This window comes from Eumetopias jubatus, unplaced genomic scaffold, assembly GCF_037043125.1.
Source record: "Eumetopias jubatus isolate StellerSeaLion01/CBP00866 unplaced genomic scaffold, mEumJub1_p1.0 scaffold_6, whole genome shotgun sequence".
In the NCBI taxonomy this organism is placed as follows: Eukaryota; Metazoa; Chordata; class Mammalia; order Carnivora; family Otariidae; genus Eumetopias; species Eumetopias jubatus.
Window position 1 is genome coordinate 103469048 of NW_028274812.1, and position 16715 is coordinate 103485762.

The 16715-nt window shown below is 37.0% G+C and overlaps 1 protein-coding gene and 1 pseudogene across 2 annotated transcripts in view; one reads left to right on the forward strand and one right to left on the reverse strand.

Moving 5' to 3' along the window:
- CD2AP (CD2 associated protein) overlaps positions 1 to 16715 on the reverse strand; it is a 133449-nt gene that overhangs the window by 99983 nt on the left and 16751 nt on the right. For both annotated transcript variants that reach the window (XM_028097779.2, XM_028097778.2), the window contains exon 2: positions 990 to 1150. In XM_028097779.2, the coding sequence (XP_027953580.1) occupies positions 990 to 1150 (161 nt within the window). The remainder of the gene's footprint in view (positions 1 to 989; positions 1151 to 16715) is intronic.
- LOC114204586 (serine/threonine-protein phosphatase 2A 56 kDa regulatory subunit alpha isoform pseudogene) lies at positions 8031 to 9133 on the forward strand (annotated as a pseudogene).

Below are 16715 nucleotides of genomic sequence, written 5' to 3' on the forward strand. Positions count from 1 at the left end.
TAGCCTTCCCAGAACTCATAATCATAATCTAACGAGGCCAGGGATACAGCTAGGTATAAGAAAACTAATACAGGAAAGAAGACAATTACAAGTGAAGTATAAATATACAGATATTATTTTTTTCCTTCTCTAAACTGAGAACTTTGTTTGCAAATGATTTTAAGAATCTTGATTGTTTTCTGGCAGGGGCGACTAGAATATTTACTAAAAAGGGAATGTTTGGTGGTTAAAGAGTAAACTGTTATTTGATAAATACCTGCTGCAATGCTGAAACTTAACAGAGGAATGCAAAGGGACTATGAAAGTAACAATATACAATTAGACTTGAGTCAACTATCCTGGATTTCATTTCAAATTCTAGATCTTCTTAGCTAGTCAACATTGGGTAAACCATCTCATCTATATGTCACCATACTTAAAACGGGGTTATCATCTGCCCTACTTACAAGACAGTAGGCTCAAATGAGAATGTACACAGCAAAACTACTTTGTAAGTAAAAGAGTGCTACCCAAACACAAAGTACCATTTATTTTTTTAAAAAGACAGACAGGTAGATACATACATACATACATACATATATAAACACACATGTACGCACACATACACACAGTGTTATTATCCACTAGGACACCAAGCAAATGTGGAGTAAAAAATACACCTTGAACAATTTAGTTTTTAAAATACATGTATTTCTGGGCGCCTGGGTGGCTCAGCTGGTTAAGCGACTGCCTTCGGCTCAGGTCATGATCCTGGAGTCCCGGGATCGAGTCCCGCATCGGGCTCCCTGCTCGGCAGGGAGTCTGCTTCTCCCTCTGACCCTCACCCCCATGTGCTCTCTCTCTCTCTCATTCTCTCTCTCAAATAAAATAAATAAAATCTTAAAAAAAATAAATAAATAAAATAAAATAAAATAAAATACATGTATTTCTTAAAGTTAAAGATTAAATCCTATGAAGCTAAAGCTAGAAATTTAAGTGAGAGTACTAACCTTAACAAAATTATCAGGAAACATTCCTCTTCTCCCATTTAGTTCTCCTTCTAGCCATCCTTCCTCCTGCAGTTTTTTCACATTCCTGATGATTTCACCAACTCGAATAGTTAATTCATCATCATGTACAGCATCGTAGTCATACTCCACAATATAGTCAACTAAAAAAAAGAAAAAGAAATGTCTAAAACTTAATTCATGAAATACAATTAACCATATTAATAAACTTAAAACTAAGGAGCCTGTTTAACAACAACAATATTACAAAGACATTATCAAGACTTACTTCAATGATTTTAAATATTTGGTTACATTTGTAAATTTCTTGATTGCCTTAGTATGAAACAGTACAAATTTTAAGTAGAAGCCTCAATACAACATATAATTCATGTCATAACTTGTTCTTATGGTCAGATGTATGTATTATTAGTGACAGATAATCTCTATAGTAGTCCCTATGATCCCCATCTCTTGATATTCGTGGCTTTGTGCAATTCCCTCTCCTTGACAGGGGACATGACTTATGACTGACTTCTGACCAACAGGAAATGACAAAGATGATAGACTTTATAGGACTACATAAGATTATAATGTCCTTCTTGCTAGGAAACTCTCTCACACTTGCTGGCTTTCAAGATGCAAGCTGCTTTGCTATGAGCTGGCCTACCAAGAAACTGATGAAGGTCTCTGGCTGACAGTCAGCAAAAAACTGAGGGCATTAGTCCAACAGCCACAGAGAACTAAATGATGCCAACTACCATGTACGCTTGGAAGCAGATCCTTCCCCAGCTGAGAGCCCAGACCTGGCCAACACCTTCACTGCAGCCTTGCACAGTACCCAGTTAGTCACACCCAGACTTACTAATCACAGAATCTGTGAGATAATAAAATGTGTGTTGTTTTTTGTTACTACACAACAGAAAATGAATACACCCTCAAGATTAGTAAGGATCTATTTTACTGCCTTTAAGTACAGAATTTTAGGTTATAGGACATCATATGTGCATACTATTAATATTTTACAGGGCTCAATACAGGAAAGCAGTAACATATTTCCAATTCAAGATGGCAGACTAGCCATACCTCCATTCATCCTTTCTTCCTCCTCTAACAATGATTTTTTAAAAAGAATACACACATACACACACACAAACACGCACACAGTTACAACCAAAAAAGGGATAAGGATTATGGGCAGACATTGTTGGTTGCAAAACCAACAGCCATTCCTACACTGACTCTCGACATCCTTCTTCCTTTCTTATTGAACCCTGATTTTGTTCAGGTATTTTGAGATCTTGTACTTTTACAAATGCGGCTTCCCTCATTCCCAGAGGGTTAAATCTTTTCTTGTTCAGACCAGGGCTTTTCAAAATACTAATGTACAATCAAGTCATCTTATTGACTTGCAGAAGCCATCTTGTTGAATCTTGCTTAAATGTGTACTCTGAAAAGGCCCAATATCTAATGCTGCTGGTCAAAGAGGCAATGGTCTCAAGATAATTTATTTACTAAAGACAATTTATTTATAGTAATTTCACACAAACACATACGCATGCACACACTGGTTTTCAAATACACATGTGATAGATGGATTCTACCAATAAGATATGAGCAAGGGTTCGCAGAAAGTTTTATCCAAACTTAAAAACAAAACACAAGGAAAAAAATGTCTTCTTGCAGACTTTAGATGTTCCTCAGTGAGAATGTAATGCCCAAAACTGCTATAACTATTTAAGACAAGAAAAAGACGAAGAGATTGTCTTAATCCCTCCTTAAGACAAGAAAGAGATTATGATGGAAAAGAAGAAAGAGGAAAATGACCTAGATCTTTTCTAGATTCATCAAACTGCGTATTAACCAACAATACCATTAGTTTTCTTATTACAGAAGTAGTTTTTTCTTAACCTGTTTTAAAGAGTCATTTATTTTAGAGAGAAAGCACACGCATGAGTGGGAGGGTCAGAGAGAGAGGGAGACAGAATGTGAAGCAGACTCCACACTGAGCACAGAGCCCAACTCGGGGCTCAATCTCACAACCCTGAGATCACGACCTGAGTGAAACCAAGAGTCAGACACTTAATTGACTGCACCACCCAAGGGCCCCAGTTTTTTCTTAACTTTTAAGTAAATTTTAGACAGGATTTCTACTTGCAGCTGAAAATCCCAACTGGAGAAGAAAGCCAAAAAGAAATTTCTCAAATTTATGAAAATGGATCCATAACTAATAAAGCCAGGAATAAAGCCCAGAGAATTTCAGGAAACTATAACAGATACCAAATTGCTCTGCAGAATCCTATAAAAGCTAGAAATTCAGAAAAGGAGGGCTTATGGGAAATGCAAAACTGAAAACAGGGGAATTACCTCTACCTGGAAGAGCTACCACTCACTATCAACCACAATAGTTCTAAGACAATAATGCTAAATAGGCAGGCATTTTTCTCTGAAGGCGAAAAACTAAAGGGTTAATCCCCACCCTCCACCTGTGCCCCTCCCCCAACACACACACACACACACACACACACACACACACACACACACACACACACACTTTGGGGAAACTAGTATAGCACCTATGGATGAGTCCTGGTTTCTTAGAGAAATGACTACTGATTTCCAGAATTTAGAGGTCTCCACAGCAATGAGCAGCTCTCTGCCTAATAACTGTAAAATAAAACACTAAGTTCTACCTACATAGTGTCCCCAGCTTATTATTTATTCATAAATATGAATAGACTATAGTTAATCATGAAAAACCATAATAAAATGAAAAATTACTCCTGGATGAAACATACACCCACGTTCCCCCTTCTACCCTCCGAAACAATTGAGTCCTAAAGCCATTTAGGGATAGAAGAGCACAGTGGGGGAAAAGCGGGGGGAGTGAGGAGGAGGAGTCTAATATGAGAAGTTAAAGACCAAGAAGAGTAAAAGTATCCAAAATTGGGGTGGGGGTAGAAGCAGAAGTCAAGCTATCAGAACCAGAGTACAGTAAGGAGAGCATCCACATATGGGGGCTTCCCTAGAACAGCTATCAGCACTCTAACACAAGGTGAGGTAGGCATCCAGGTAGAGGCACCCTGACATGGTGTATCAGACCCCAAGCACAGTGGAGAGGGCATCCAAGCTGAGGGGTAACTTGGTAAGGGATATCAAAGGTCAAATGGTATTGGGGGTGGGTGGGAGATTTCCATGCAGAGTTATGGAAGGGTAAAGGTAATCTAAAATGAGGACTAATAGTCCAAGGAGAACAGGGTGTTTGTGTGAGGGTGAAGAGTGACAACAGAGATGGAAGACTAGCTACATCCAGGGAATTGATCAAGTAAGTAAATATATTAAGGGTAACAGAAGTCAAGCTTCTCTGTGTCAGAGAAGGGAGTTGCAAACATAAAGGAGAAAAAGCTAGATTCGATGATGTGATACTAAATGAGAAGTACCACCATGAACTTAACAGTTCTCAATACATAAATATACACACACATAAAACACACACACACCAGCTCTGTCCACTGAAAGGGTGTGAAACCAGCAACAGTCTAATAGCAATGAGCAAACCTAATGCTGAGATCTTAAAAACACCACTTTCTACTAGAGAACTAGGAATCCTTGGGATTCCGCCATTAAGGCAGGAAAAGTACAAGATAAGCCTGGGACACAAAATTATGTCACAAAACAAGTTAAAAAAGATAAGGTGATGCCAAAGGACAGAGAGAAGTAATATCAAAAAGGCTCCTACTGGTCAAATCAGGGCAATGTGAGCATCAAAATAAACAATGAAAGTTAACAATATATTCCACTGAATAAAGTAAGAAATCATGCATCCATGCATGTATAAATAAATGTTAATTTTTTAATTCTATGGTTGGATTGTGATCAAGTAGAAGATCCTGGCTTGCAGAAAATACATACTAAAATATTCAGGAGAAAGACAGGAAAAATGTCTTTGTACTGCACTTATTTCTACAATTTACCATTTCAAAATAAAAATTGTGAACATGTACAAATTTTTATCCTCAAGAGATATAACGAAGTTCGTAAAATCAGAAAAGACTGCTATAAAAAAAAACTAAGAAAATAAAAAGGGTTGAGAAATCTATATCTTCCGGGGTGCCTGGGTGGCTCAGTAAGTTAGACATCTGCGTTTGGCTCACGTCATGAACCCAGGGTCCTGGGATCCAGCCCCGCATCATCAGCGGGGGGGCATGCTTCTTGCCCTCCCTCTGCTGCTCCCCCTGCCTGTTCTCTCTCTGTCAAATTAATAAATAAATAAAATCTTTAAAAAAAAAATCTTTATCTTCCAACATGTTTCATTAACTTTTTTTCTCTTTTGGAGAGGTGGAGACAAATCCAAGAAAGTTTTCCAGAAAAGGTAAAGCAAAAAGACATAAAGAAAACATAAAAGACAGATGACCAATCCAGACAATTCAACATCCAATTAACAGTTCTAGGGGGAAAAAAATAGAGAATTGACAATGAAATAACACAAGGAAATACTCCAAAGCTAAATGAAACAAATCTTCAAATATAAAGAGGTCTATGAAAATCCAGTACAGTAACAAAAAAGTAAGTACTCACGTCTAGATGAAATTTTATAACAAAGATAAATATATCCCTGAAAGCTCTCTGAAAAGAAAGAGTTCATCTACAAAAGAATGAGAATCATCAGAAGACTTCTCATTGAGGACAACAGATTCTACGGGAGAAGTAAAAAGGCAAGGCCACTTAAGTATTAAAGGAAAATGAATTCCACACTCAGCCAAATCAGCAGGCAAGTATAGGCTGTAACATTTTCACACAGGCAAGGAAAAGGAAATTAACCCTACATATGACCTTACATGCTACCCAGTAAAATAAAAAATCTGAAACAAAAGAAAGGAAGACATGAAATCCAAGAAATACTGGAGCCAATCCCAGAGAGTAAGAAAAGTGCTAAGATGGTAACTGTGCAACAAAACTAAGGAACAGTCTAGACTAAGAAGGAGACAAAAAGTTCTAAGAGGTATTTGGGGGCAAAGAGGAATGAGGAATAGACTGTTTTTTAATTAACTTTAGATTTTTAAAAGCTAATAATACAAGTGGTAATCACTAACATAATAAGAGTATAAATTGCCAAACAAAAAATACTGGACTTGCAGTTTCAGCTCCAACATATGAAAAACTTAGAAGCTGTCACTCCCACCCCTACAAGAAAAAAGCTAAACAAACTGAAAGTCACTGACTTTCCCTGGACCCATCAGAGAAATGAAGACACAAGGCAAACTGCCAGCTCAAGATACGGAGAGATGGACATACCCAGGAAGTCAAAGGCAAGAAGTACTAGATCACCTCAAATACAAACAAGAAGAACCATAAACTGATAAGAATATTATATTAATTTCCCAGGGCCATCATAACAATCACAAACTAGGTGACTTAAAACAATAAAACTTTATTCTTTTACATTTATAGTTCTGGAGGCCAGAGTACAAGGTCAAAGTATCAGCAGGGTTGGATCTTTCTGAAGACTCTGAGAAAGAATTGCTTTCACGCTCTGCCTTGGTTTCTGGAGGCTGCCAGAAATCTCTGGCATTTCTTAGCTTGCATAATTCCAACCTCTGCCTCCATCTGCACAGGACCTTGCCCTTCTGTGTGTCTCAAATCTCCCTCCCCTTACTCTTAATAACACTGCTCACTGGATTTGTGGTCAGTCCTAAATCCAGGACAGTATTATCTTAAGATCCTTAGTTACATCTGCAAAGACTTCATTTCCAAATAATATCACATTCATCTATACCAAGGCTTAGAACTTGGACATACCATTTTGGGGGCAGAAAGTTAATCCACTGCAAACACCTAAATGGTATTTTTGATTAACTACTACAGGCTGAACATGGAATAGCATCAGAGTAGGAAACTTCTGGGAACCAGTCTCAGGATTCCATCTGAGGAGTAGTTCTTAGGAAAACCCAAGTTCTTAGGAAAACCCAGACAGCCAGGAAGACAAAAAAAGGACTCTAAAGAAATGTGAAGCCTCTGGCACCTACACCTAGAGCGAATACTAAACCCAATACAATTCTTGGAGAGACTAATATAAAATCTCACACTCAGTATCTGTTTATCTCAGCTCCTATTCCCTAATACATAATGTGCAACTTTCAACAAAAATTATACATCATGCTTATAAAAGGCAAGAAAAAACACAAAGCAAGCATCAGAGACAGACTCAAATATAATACATATTTTGGAATCAGACAGGGAATTTAAAATAACTATGATTAATATGTTAAGGGTGATAATGGGGGGAAAAAAGACAACAAGCAAGAACAGATGGGTAAGGTAAGCAGATGGAAACTCTAAAATCAAAAGGAAATGAAAGAAATCAAAAATACTAACAGAAATAAAGGATGCCAGGGTGGCAGATCACTGCCCCAGGAAATGAGGGGTGGGTGCTGAAAGGGAAAAGTGACCACCACAGCAAAGGTGGTGTCTCAGAGGGGATCCACAATGGTAGCACCTCAGAAGAAGGTTTCAGGCAAGGTAGGATGCATGGCAGCAGCCACTGAGATGCTGGCCAGCTGGTTGGTGACCTAAACTGAAGGGACAAGTGACACGCTCAGCATCCACAGCCCTGAGCCCTTGCCTCAGTTTTCTAAACTTCAGACTCCCTTCCACCAGACCTTTATGCCCAGAATAAACAACTTTATCAACCCTCTCCTCTCCCAGCCCCTGGAGCTCTGTGTGGAGCAGGGACCAGGAACTTCCAGCACTGAGATACGGCCCTGAAGGGTTGACAGGTAACAAGAAGGTCCCCAGTGCCCAGGAGGAGGGAACTGTGGCAGGAGAAGGGGGAAGGGACTGGGCAAAGGGGTACAAGCTCTCTGCACCTACCCCTACCTCCTCCCTCTGCCATTGCCCATTCCGTGCAAGCAGCCTCCTAAGCACCAGGGCCACGGAGGTGTCCTGGTAATCACCACTAATGGAAGCTGCCAGCACCACCATCCGGACCTCAGAGAAAATGGTCAGCTTTACCTGGAAATCAGTATGCACAGCACACAGGCAGAAATGCTCCCAAGGCTCCTGACAGTTCCGCAGCAGGGGCAACAGGCAAAGGGGAAATCCTTGTCCCTGCTCAAAGATGACACTTCAAATGAACAAGAGCTTTTCTGTCAGAAGTTAGCTGCATCAGTGTTGTATACTTGATTTCATGGACTCAGTTTCAGACTTGAAGACCAACAAAATTCAAAGAACAACACTGAACTGATTGAGTATGTTTCCCAACTAATTGTGGGGTAATCTGTCAAATCAGTGTACTGTGATAAAGTAAAAATAATCAGTGCTGGCATCTTCCATACTCTTCCTCCAAGTCATAATCTAGATTTTGATCCAGAAAAGGATGAACTTGAAGCCTCTTGGCTTCACATACAATTGGTGTCAGAGTTCTTAAGATTTTTGGAGAGTTTTGGTTTGGAGAGCATTGCAAAGTAATGTATGGACCAGAAATTTGTAAAACAGTTCCTGACCTTTTCAACAGTGAAGGTATCTCAGAGAACAGGAATACCTGAAGACTGTTCTGCACTGAATTTATAGGAAATTTCTTGGATTAAGAGCATTTATCAGAAAACAAATTAACAACACTTTCCTCAGGTTCATATATGAAACCACATTTCCATGGGGTTGCTGAACTCTTTGAAATATTAGTAAGTTTTATCAATGGCTTTATGCCATACTACTGAAAGCAGAACATAAATAATTTCTAATGAAGGCTTTTATTCGTATGCATACTGCAAAAGGATTAGCTTTGTCCCATGCTCAGATAGCCTACTCTGTTATATAGTTTCTGGGGAAAAATACAACACTAACATAACCAGAGATCACAGGACTGCTAAAATTTTGGCCAAAAACATGCAGTCAGAAAGAGGTGATGCTTTCAGAAGAAAAGTGAGAAATCTTAGATGTCACTGAACCAAAACAATTCCAAAGAACTGAAGAACCCCTTTTTAAGCAGATATCCAGATGTGTATCCAGTTCTCAGTTTTAGGTTGGAGAAAGGGTACTGCACACTTCTGGAATAATGAATATACTCTTAGTTTGAGGAGAATATTAATAAAATCCTGACAATTACATTTGGCAGTTTGTAAAAAATCTCCAATGAACACTGGAATTAGACCACTGTAGCCCTGGTGTACAACACACAGAAAACCCTAATGGACATAAAAACAGCAAGCTTTCCAACAATCTTACTAGCTCACCCAAAGATGAAAGACAAAAAAGAGTAAAAGAAGAAATTGGAACACAACGAATTGTAAGGAAAAATCAGAGCAGCAAAAGCTAAAGAAAGCTTAAGAAAAGCAGAACAGTGCTTACAACATGCACAGTATTCTCAGCAGTAGAAGTAACAAATTAAAGAAAAAAGCCTACACCACTACTGGATAAGCACAATTTTGTACACTGTTTTGAAACACGTAAAAATTTTGAAACAAACTTCATCAGTATAACTAAAAGGCCAATTTTTTTCCCAGCAAATGTAAATGAAAAAAATAGACTGAACATAGCTCTGTGCTATACCATGGTCACAGTACACTGTAACCTTTGTCTCATCATGGATTTACTGTGTCACTTTCAAGTTATGAGTGAGATAATTATGAGTGGTAAGAATTATTATTTGAATTTTTATTTTACTGCACACATAGGTATATTTTTCCTTTTTATAATGCTCTTCATTCATATTGTTACAGACCTTAGTTACTATGAAAAAGAGTATTTCCTAAAATAAAACGGGAGGTATAATCCTTACCCTTCTCATTTCTCCTAGACATATGATATGGGGAATTGCCCACTCTGAGCATTCCTTCACTAAAGATATTGCTTCTATTCTAAAATCTAAGCTAAAACTTAAATTGCCAAGCTTTTTAAAGCACAAAATATAAATAAAAGCTGGGAAAATAAAACAAATAAGATAAAGGATGCTATTGGTGGGCTCATCACCAGACTAAACACCACCAAAGACAGAATCAGGAAACTTGAAAATAGGTCAATAGAAACTTCCCAAACTGAAATGTAAAGAGAAAAAAAAGAAAACAGAACATCTAAGAATTGTGTAACAATTTCAATAGATATAATATATGTGTAACTGGAATGGTAGAAAAGGAAGATAATGGAGAATTTTCCAAAATCAGTACCATACACCAAACCACACACCTGGGAAACTCAGAGAATACAAAACAGGAAAATGTGAGAAAAGTCTACACCTAACCACAACCTTTTCAAACTGCAGAAAACCAAACACAGAAATTCTTGAAGCCATAAGAACAAAAGCACCTTACATATAGAAGAACAAGGGTAAGAATTATAGCAAACCTCTCTTCAGGAACACTCAAGAGAGGGGAGTAAACCATTCGAAGTTTGAAAGAAAAAAACTACCAACTTAGAATTCTAAGAGGGAAGTTTACAAAGATAACAGATCAACCTTAAGAAATAAGAAAAATCTCTGGGGCGCCTGGGTGGCTCAGGTCACGATCCCAGGGTCCTGGGATCAAGCCGCGCATCAGGCTCCCTGCTCAGCAGAGAGCCTGGTTCTCCCTCTCCAACTCCCCCTGCTGTGTTCCCTCTCTCGCTGTCTCTCTCTCTGTGTCAAATAAAATCTTAAAAAAAAAAAAGAAAGAAAGAAAGAAAGAAAAATCTCAAATAAATAATCTAACCTTATATCTAAAGAAACTAGAAAAAATACAAAGCTCAAAGTTAAAAGGAGAAAGAAAATAAAAATCAGAGTAGAAATAAATGATATAGAGATTTTTAAAAAATAAAAAAGATTAATAAAACCAAGAACTGCTTTTTGGCAAGATAAATGAAATTGATAAACCTTTAGCTAGACTTATCAAGAAAAAAAGAGAGAACTTAAATAAAATCAGAAATAAAAGAAGTAACAACTAAGACCACAGAAAAACAAAGAATTATTTAAGATACTACTCTGGAAAATTATATGCCAACAAACTGGCTAACCTAGAAGATACGGATAAATTTCTAGAAACATAAAATCTTCCAAAACTGAATCAGAAGGAAATAGAAAATCCGAACAGACTGATGACCAGTAATGAAATTAAACAAACAAAACTCCAGGACCAGATGCCCTCACAGCTGAATTCTACCAAATATTTAAAGAGTTAAGACCTATTCTTGTCAAACTATTCCAAAAAATAGAGGAAGAAAAGATTCCAAATTTCACTCTACAAGGCCAGCATTACCCTAATACCTGAACCACTAACACTACAAAAAAGAAAACCACAGACCAATTTTCTCTGATGAACATAGATGCAGATATCTTCAACAAAATATTAGCAAACTGCATTCAACAATACAAGAATCATTCACCACTATCAAATAGGATTTGTTACAGAGATGCAAGCATGGTTCAGTATTCATAAATCAATCAACATGATGTATCATATTAACAAAATAAAGAATAAAACCCATATGATCATCTCAATAGATGCAGAAAAAGCATTTGCTAAAATTCAACATCCATTCATGATAAAAACTCTCAACAAAGTGGATTTAAAGGAAACACACCTCAACATAATAAAGGCCATAGCTAATGTCATACTCAATGGTGAAAAACTGATTTTCCTTTAAGATTAGGAACCAAAAAAAAAAAAAATTAGGAACAAGACAAGGATGCCTACTCTTGAAATTTTTATTCAAAATAGTACTAGAAATGCTAGCTATAGGAATCAGACAAGAAAAGTAATAAAAGGTATCCAAATTGGTAAGAAAGAAGTAAAATTGTCACTATTTCCAAATGACATGACCCTGTATTTAGAAAAGCCTAAAGACTCCACCCGAAAACTTTAGAATAAATGAATTCAGTAAAATTGCAGAATACAAAATGAATACCCGTAAATTGGTTATATTTCTATACACTAATAACAAAATAGCAAAAAGAAAAATTAAGAAAACAATACCATTTATAATTGCACCAAAAAGAATAAAATAGCTAGGAATAAACTTAACCAAGGAGGTAAAAAAACCTATACTGTGATAATTATAAGACGCTGAAGAAAGAAAATGAAGACAACACAAATGGAAAGTTATACCATGCTCACAGAGTAAAATAATTAATATTGTTAAAATGTCCATACTCCTCAAAGCAACCTACAAATTCAATGCAATCCCTATCAAAATACCAAAAGTGTTTTTCACAAAACTAAAATAATCCCAGCACATGTATGAAACCACAAGACACTGAATGGCCAAAACAATCTTGACAAAGAACAGCAAAGCTGGAGGTATGACAATCCCAGATTTCAAGATATACTACAAAGTCATAATAATCAAAAACAGTGTTGTTCACACAAAAACACTTAGATCAGTGAAACAGGACTGAGAACCTAGAAGTTAACCACACTTATATGATGAATGTACAATGTGGAAAAGACAGTCTCTTCAATAAATGGTGTTGGGAAAACTGGACTGCTGCACACAAAAGAATAAAACTGGAACACTTTCTTACACCAAGTAGAAAAATAACTCAAGGGCGCCTGGGTGGCTCAGTTGGTTAAGCGACTGCCTTCGGCTCAGGTCATGATCCTGGAGTCCCAGGATCGAGTCCCGCATCGGGTTTCCTGCTCAGCAGTGAGTCTGCTTCTCCCTCGGACCCTCCCCCTTCTCATGCTCTATCTCATTCTCTCTCAAATAAATAAATAAAATCTTAAAAAAAAAAAAAAAAGGCAGTAGTCTCTGACATTGGCCTTAACAAAATATTTATGGATGTGTCCCCTCAGGTAAGGGAAATGAATAAAAAAAAAAACTATGTGGACTACACCAAAATAAAAAGCTTTTGCACAGCAGAGGGAAATTTCAAATGATTAAGGCAAGAGACCAAACTAAGTATAAAGTACAAACCAAATCTGTAAAATATATTTCTTTTTTAAGACCTGATATACATCAAAATAACTGTTCACTCTGTAGAAATGTACAGGTCTTTTTTTCCTCCTTCTTTATTCTGTTTTCTCTAAACTTCCTAAAATGAACAGTTTTACAATTAAAGATGATACTAACGTTGGTAATTCATAATGTGCTGTATTTACAGAACATTAGTGTGGCAGAACCCCAATTATGCAAGTGTTCCTTATTATAATGTCGTTCTTTTCCAGCTAGGGTTCATTCCAAGGTGATACAGGGGGGTATCTAATGTTATGCCCCACAGCATACATCAAAACCTTTCACCTAGAAGTAGAGCTAGTTAGAATCAATGGGGTATGTTTCAACCCTGAAGGAATCATTAAAAAGCCATAAATCCCATCTGCCCTACTCTGATAGAATTCTCTTATAATTTAAGACTAAACTCAATACAAAAAAGTTAATCCCAATCTTCCAACAATACTTCACTGTCTTAGAAACCACAAGTTCTACAGTACACATCATATGGAACAAGAAATGTTCCTGACTTACAAATGTACTGTTTTTCAAGTTCTTGTCTACTTCTCAATAGTGCTATCTGATCTTAGCCATCTACTTAATTATAACACCTATATTTGGATATGAGAATTGTTAAATTTCTTTAATGATATTCATATATATGTATACACATATAAACTATACATATGTATATATAAACATACACAATGTTTTTCAAAATATTATAGTGAGTCATGAAGTGTGGCAAAAAAATATGTCAGCAACACAATGAACTCCTCCTTAAATTATGTTGAATTACTCTAAATTATTTGTGCCTTCTTGCAGGAGAATTATACTGAGTTGACTTTCTTTTTTTTTTTTTTAAGATTTTATTTATTCATTCATGAGAGACAGAGAAAGGGAGAGAGAGAGAGGCAGAGGGAGAAGCAGGCTCCCAAGGAGCAGGGAGCCCGATGCGGAACTCGATCCCAGGACTCCGGGATCATGACCTGAGCCGAAGGCAGACGCTCAACCATCTGAGCCACCCAGGCACCCTGAGTTGACTTTCAAATATTTTATCCACTTTAACAAAATCTCTACTCGGAAGTCCAACTTTCATTTCAACAGTTCATGTCTAAGTAAAATTTACTTATTCCTTAAAAATTAGTTTGTTGTAAAAGCTATTTTATACATAGTTCAAGTAGTATTTTTTATTTTTTTCAGATAAACTACAACCAAAAACACTAACTTCTCATTTATTAGAGCTAAATGAACCAGATATTCCTAAAGTCAGTAAACTTCAAAATAAACACATCCTAGGGCGCCTGGGTGGCTCAGTAGGTTAAGTGTCTGCCTTCAGCTCATGATCCCAGGGTCCTGGGATCTAGCCCCACATCGGGCTCCCTGCTCAGAGGGGAGCCTGCTCCTCTCATTGGCGCTCTCTCTCAAATAAATAAATAAAAATCTTTAAAAAAAATAAAAACAAGGGCACCTGGGTGGCTCAGTTGGTTAAGCGACTGCCTTCAGCTCAGGTCATGATCCTGAAGTCCCAGGATCAAGTCCCGCATCAGGCTCCCTGCTCAGCAGGGAGTCTGCTTCTCCCTCTGCCCCTCCCCCCTCTCATGTGCTCTCTCTCTCTCATTCTCTCTCAATAAAAAAATTAAATAAATAAATAAATAAAATAAAAAAATTAAAACAAAATAAACAAACTCATCCTAGATTTGGGGGGATATTTTTGCCAATATATATACAAATAGCCATCCTAAACCCAAAGACTTAAGTTATGATTATTTAACTAACCAATAAACAATAGTAGCACTTGTATGGTTAGCTCACCCAGCAATCCACTTCTAAAACATCTCAAAAGATTAAATACTTCAAAGAAGCCTATCAGGATGAGCAATGAAAAATAAACTGGAGCCACAAGAGATTACAGAATACACAAAGAGATCTGTCAATTCAGCACTCTAAAATGGGATGCTGCAGAGTTGGGGCCAGACTCAGAGGCTCAGAGTCATGTGACAACCTATGAAACTGGGCTGGTTCTTGGTTAGACTATAAATTTCCAACCCTAAATCTCAATTAAATGGATAAATTTCTATTTTAAAAAGAAACACGAATTACTCAAGAGACTAAAAATAAAATCAACAGCCATCATCCAGGAATAAAATCAGAAAGTGGCCTAAAAATAGCCTCAAAAACAGTTCCCAAAAACAGATGATTTGTTTTAAAGGTTAATTCTTTCAAAACTACCATAAAACACAAAATAAGCCTACAAAGCTTCACTATCTTAAAATAATCATTATTTAAAAACAATTTAAGTGATATTAAGACCAAAAATTGTACCCACAAATATACTGTCTCAAACACATAAGGTTCTATCAAATGCATAGATAATTAGCCACCACAATAAGCAGGGGATAGAGGTTTAATCTTGGAAAATCTGGGGCAACTGGCTGGCTCAGTCGGTAGAGCATGCAACTCTTGATCTCAGGGTCATGAGTTCAAGCTCCATTTGGGTGTAAAGCTTACTTTGAAAAAATAGTAAGAAAGAAAGAAATCTTGGAAAATCTAATTTATCATATAAACAGATAAAATTAAGAAAAACCACACGATCCACAGATTCAAAGTAGCATTCGATAAACTTGAACGTTAGTGTGTTTTGTGTGAACTCAATCCCTCTTGTCCCAGTAAAAAGCTCCTAACATGAGGTCTTAACCTCAAGCTTTGCCCCAGAAAACACAAGCTTTGGGGCCAAATTAGCAATTCAGTTCTTCTCAGGATAACTATATTTATAACATGTACATTCAGACCTAGTTTATATTAGGGCAGTAGTTCTCAACCAGGATGATTTTGCCCCACAGGGGACACTTGGCAAAGTCTGGACACATTTTCAGTTGTTACAGCTCAGGGAATGCTACTGGCATCTAGTGGGTGGGGGCCGGGGATGCTGCTAAGCATCCATCAATGCACAGGATAGTCCACCACACAAATTAATTTCTGACCCAAAACTGCTAAGGTTGAAAAATTCCATATAAGGGGAAATATGCTACATACCGATTTTCATCTCATCCTGTAAATTCTAGTTGAGTGAAAAAGAACTCTTCTCAGGGCACCTGGCTAGCTCAGTCAGAAGAGTGTGCAACTCTCGATCTCAGGGTTGTAGTTTTCAGCCCCACACTGGGTATAGAGATTACTAAAAAATCAAGCTTAAAAAAAACCCACACACACAAACAAAAAACACCTCTCCTCTCACACATACACATACAAACACACACGCACGCACGCGCAAGGAAGAGGGTAGGAGAAATGCAAAGGAGGGAGGGAAGGAAATGGAAGTAAATATCAAGATTGTGGTGAGAAGCTTCTAAGCAAACAAAACAATCAAAATTTAAAAGCAAGCAAACTGGAAACTAGGAATAAATATTTGCAGCAAACCAAAGAATTAAAAGCATTTCTAAGAACCAAAAAGAAAAATAATACAACCAAGGTTGAAAACAAGCAAAAGAAAATGTAGTATTTAAAATGAAGTACAGCCACTCTAGGAATTTAATTCTCACTTTGAAAAAAAAAAGAAACATATTTTCTTAGCAACCTGGACTCAGTAGGGAGGGGGACCACGCAGGGGGGTTGATGATAGTATTTTTTAAGGAGTCTACATTTTCAAAAATTTTTTAATAGTGATTTTAAAAACAAAAAAGTGATTTTTTTAAAAAACAAAATCTGAAAACCAAGGTTAAATTTCTTAAAATCCAGAAATTTTTTTTAATTGCGCACAAAATATCAATGGTAATATAAGTTCACCAACTATTCTGCCCCAATAAACATGTATTCTTCTGATAATGAAAAATCACA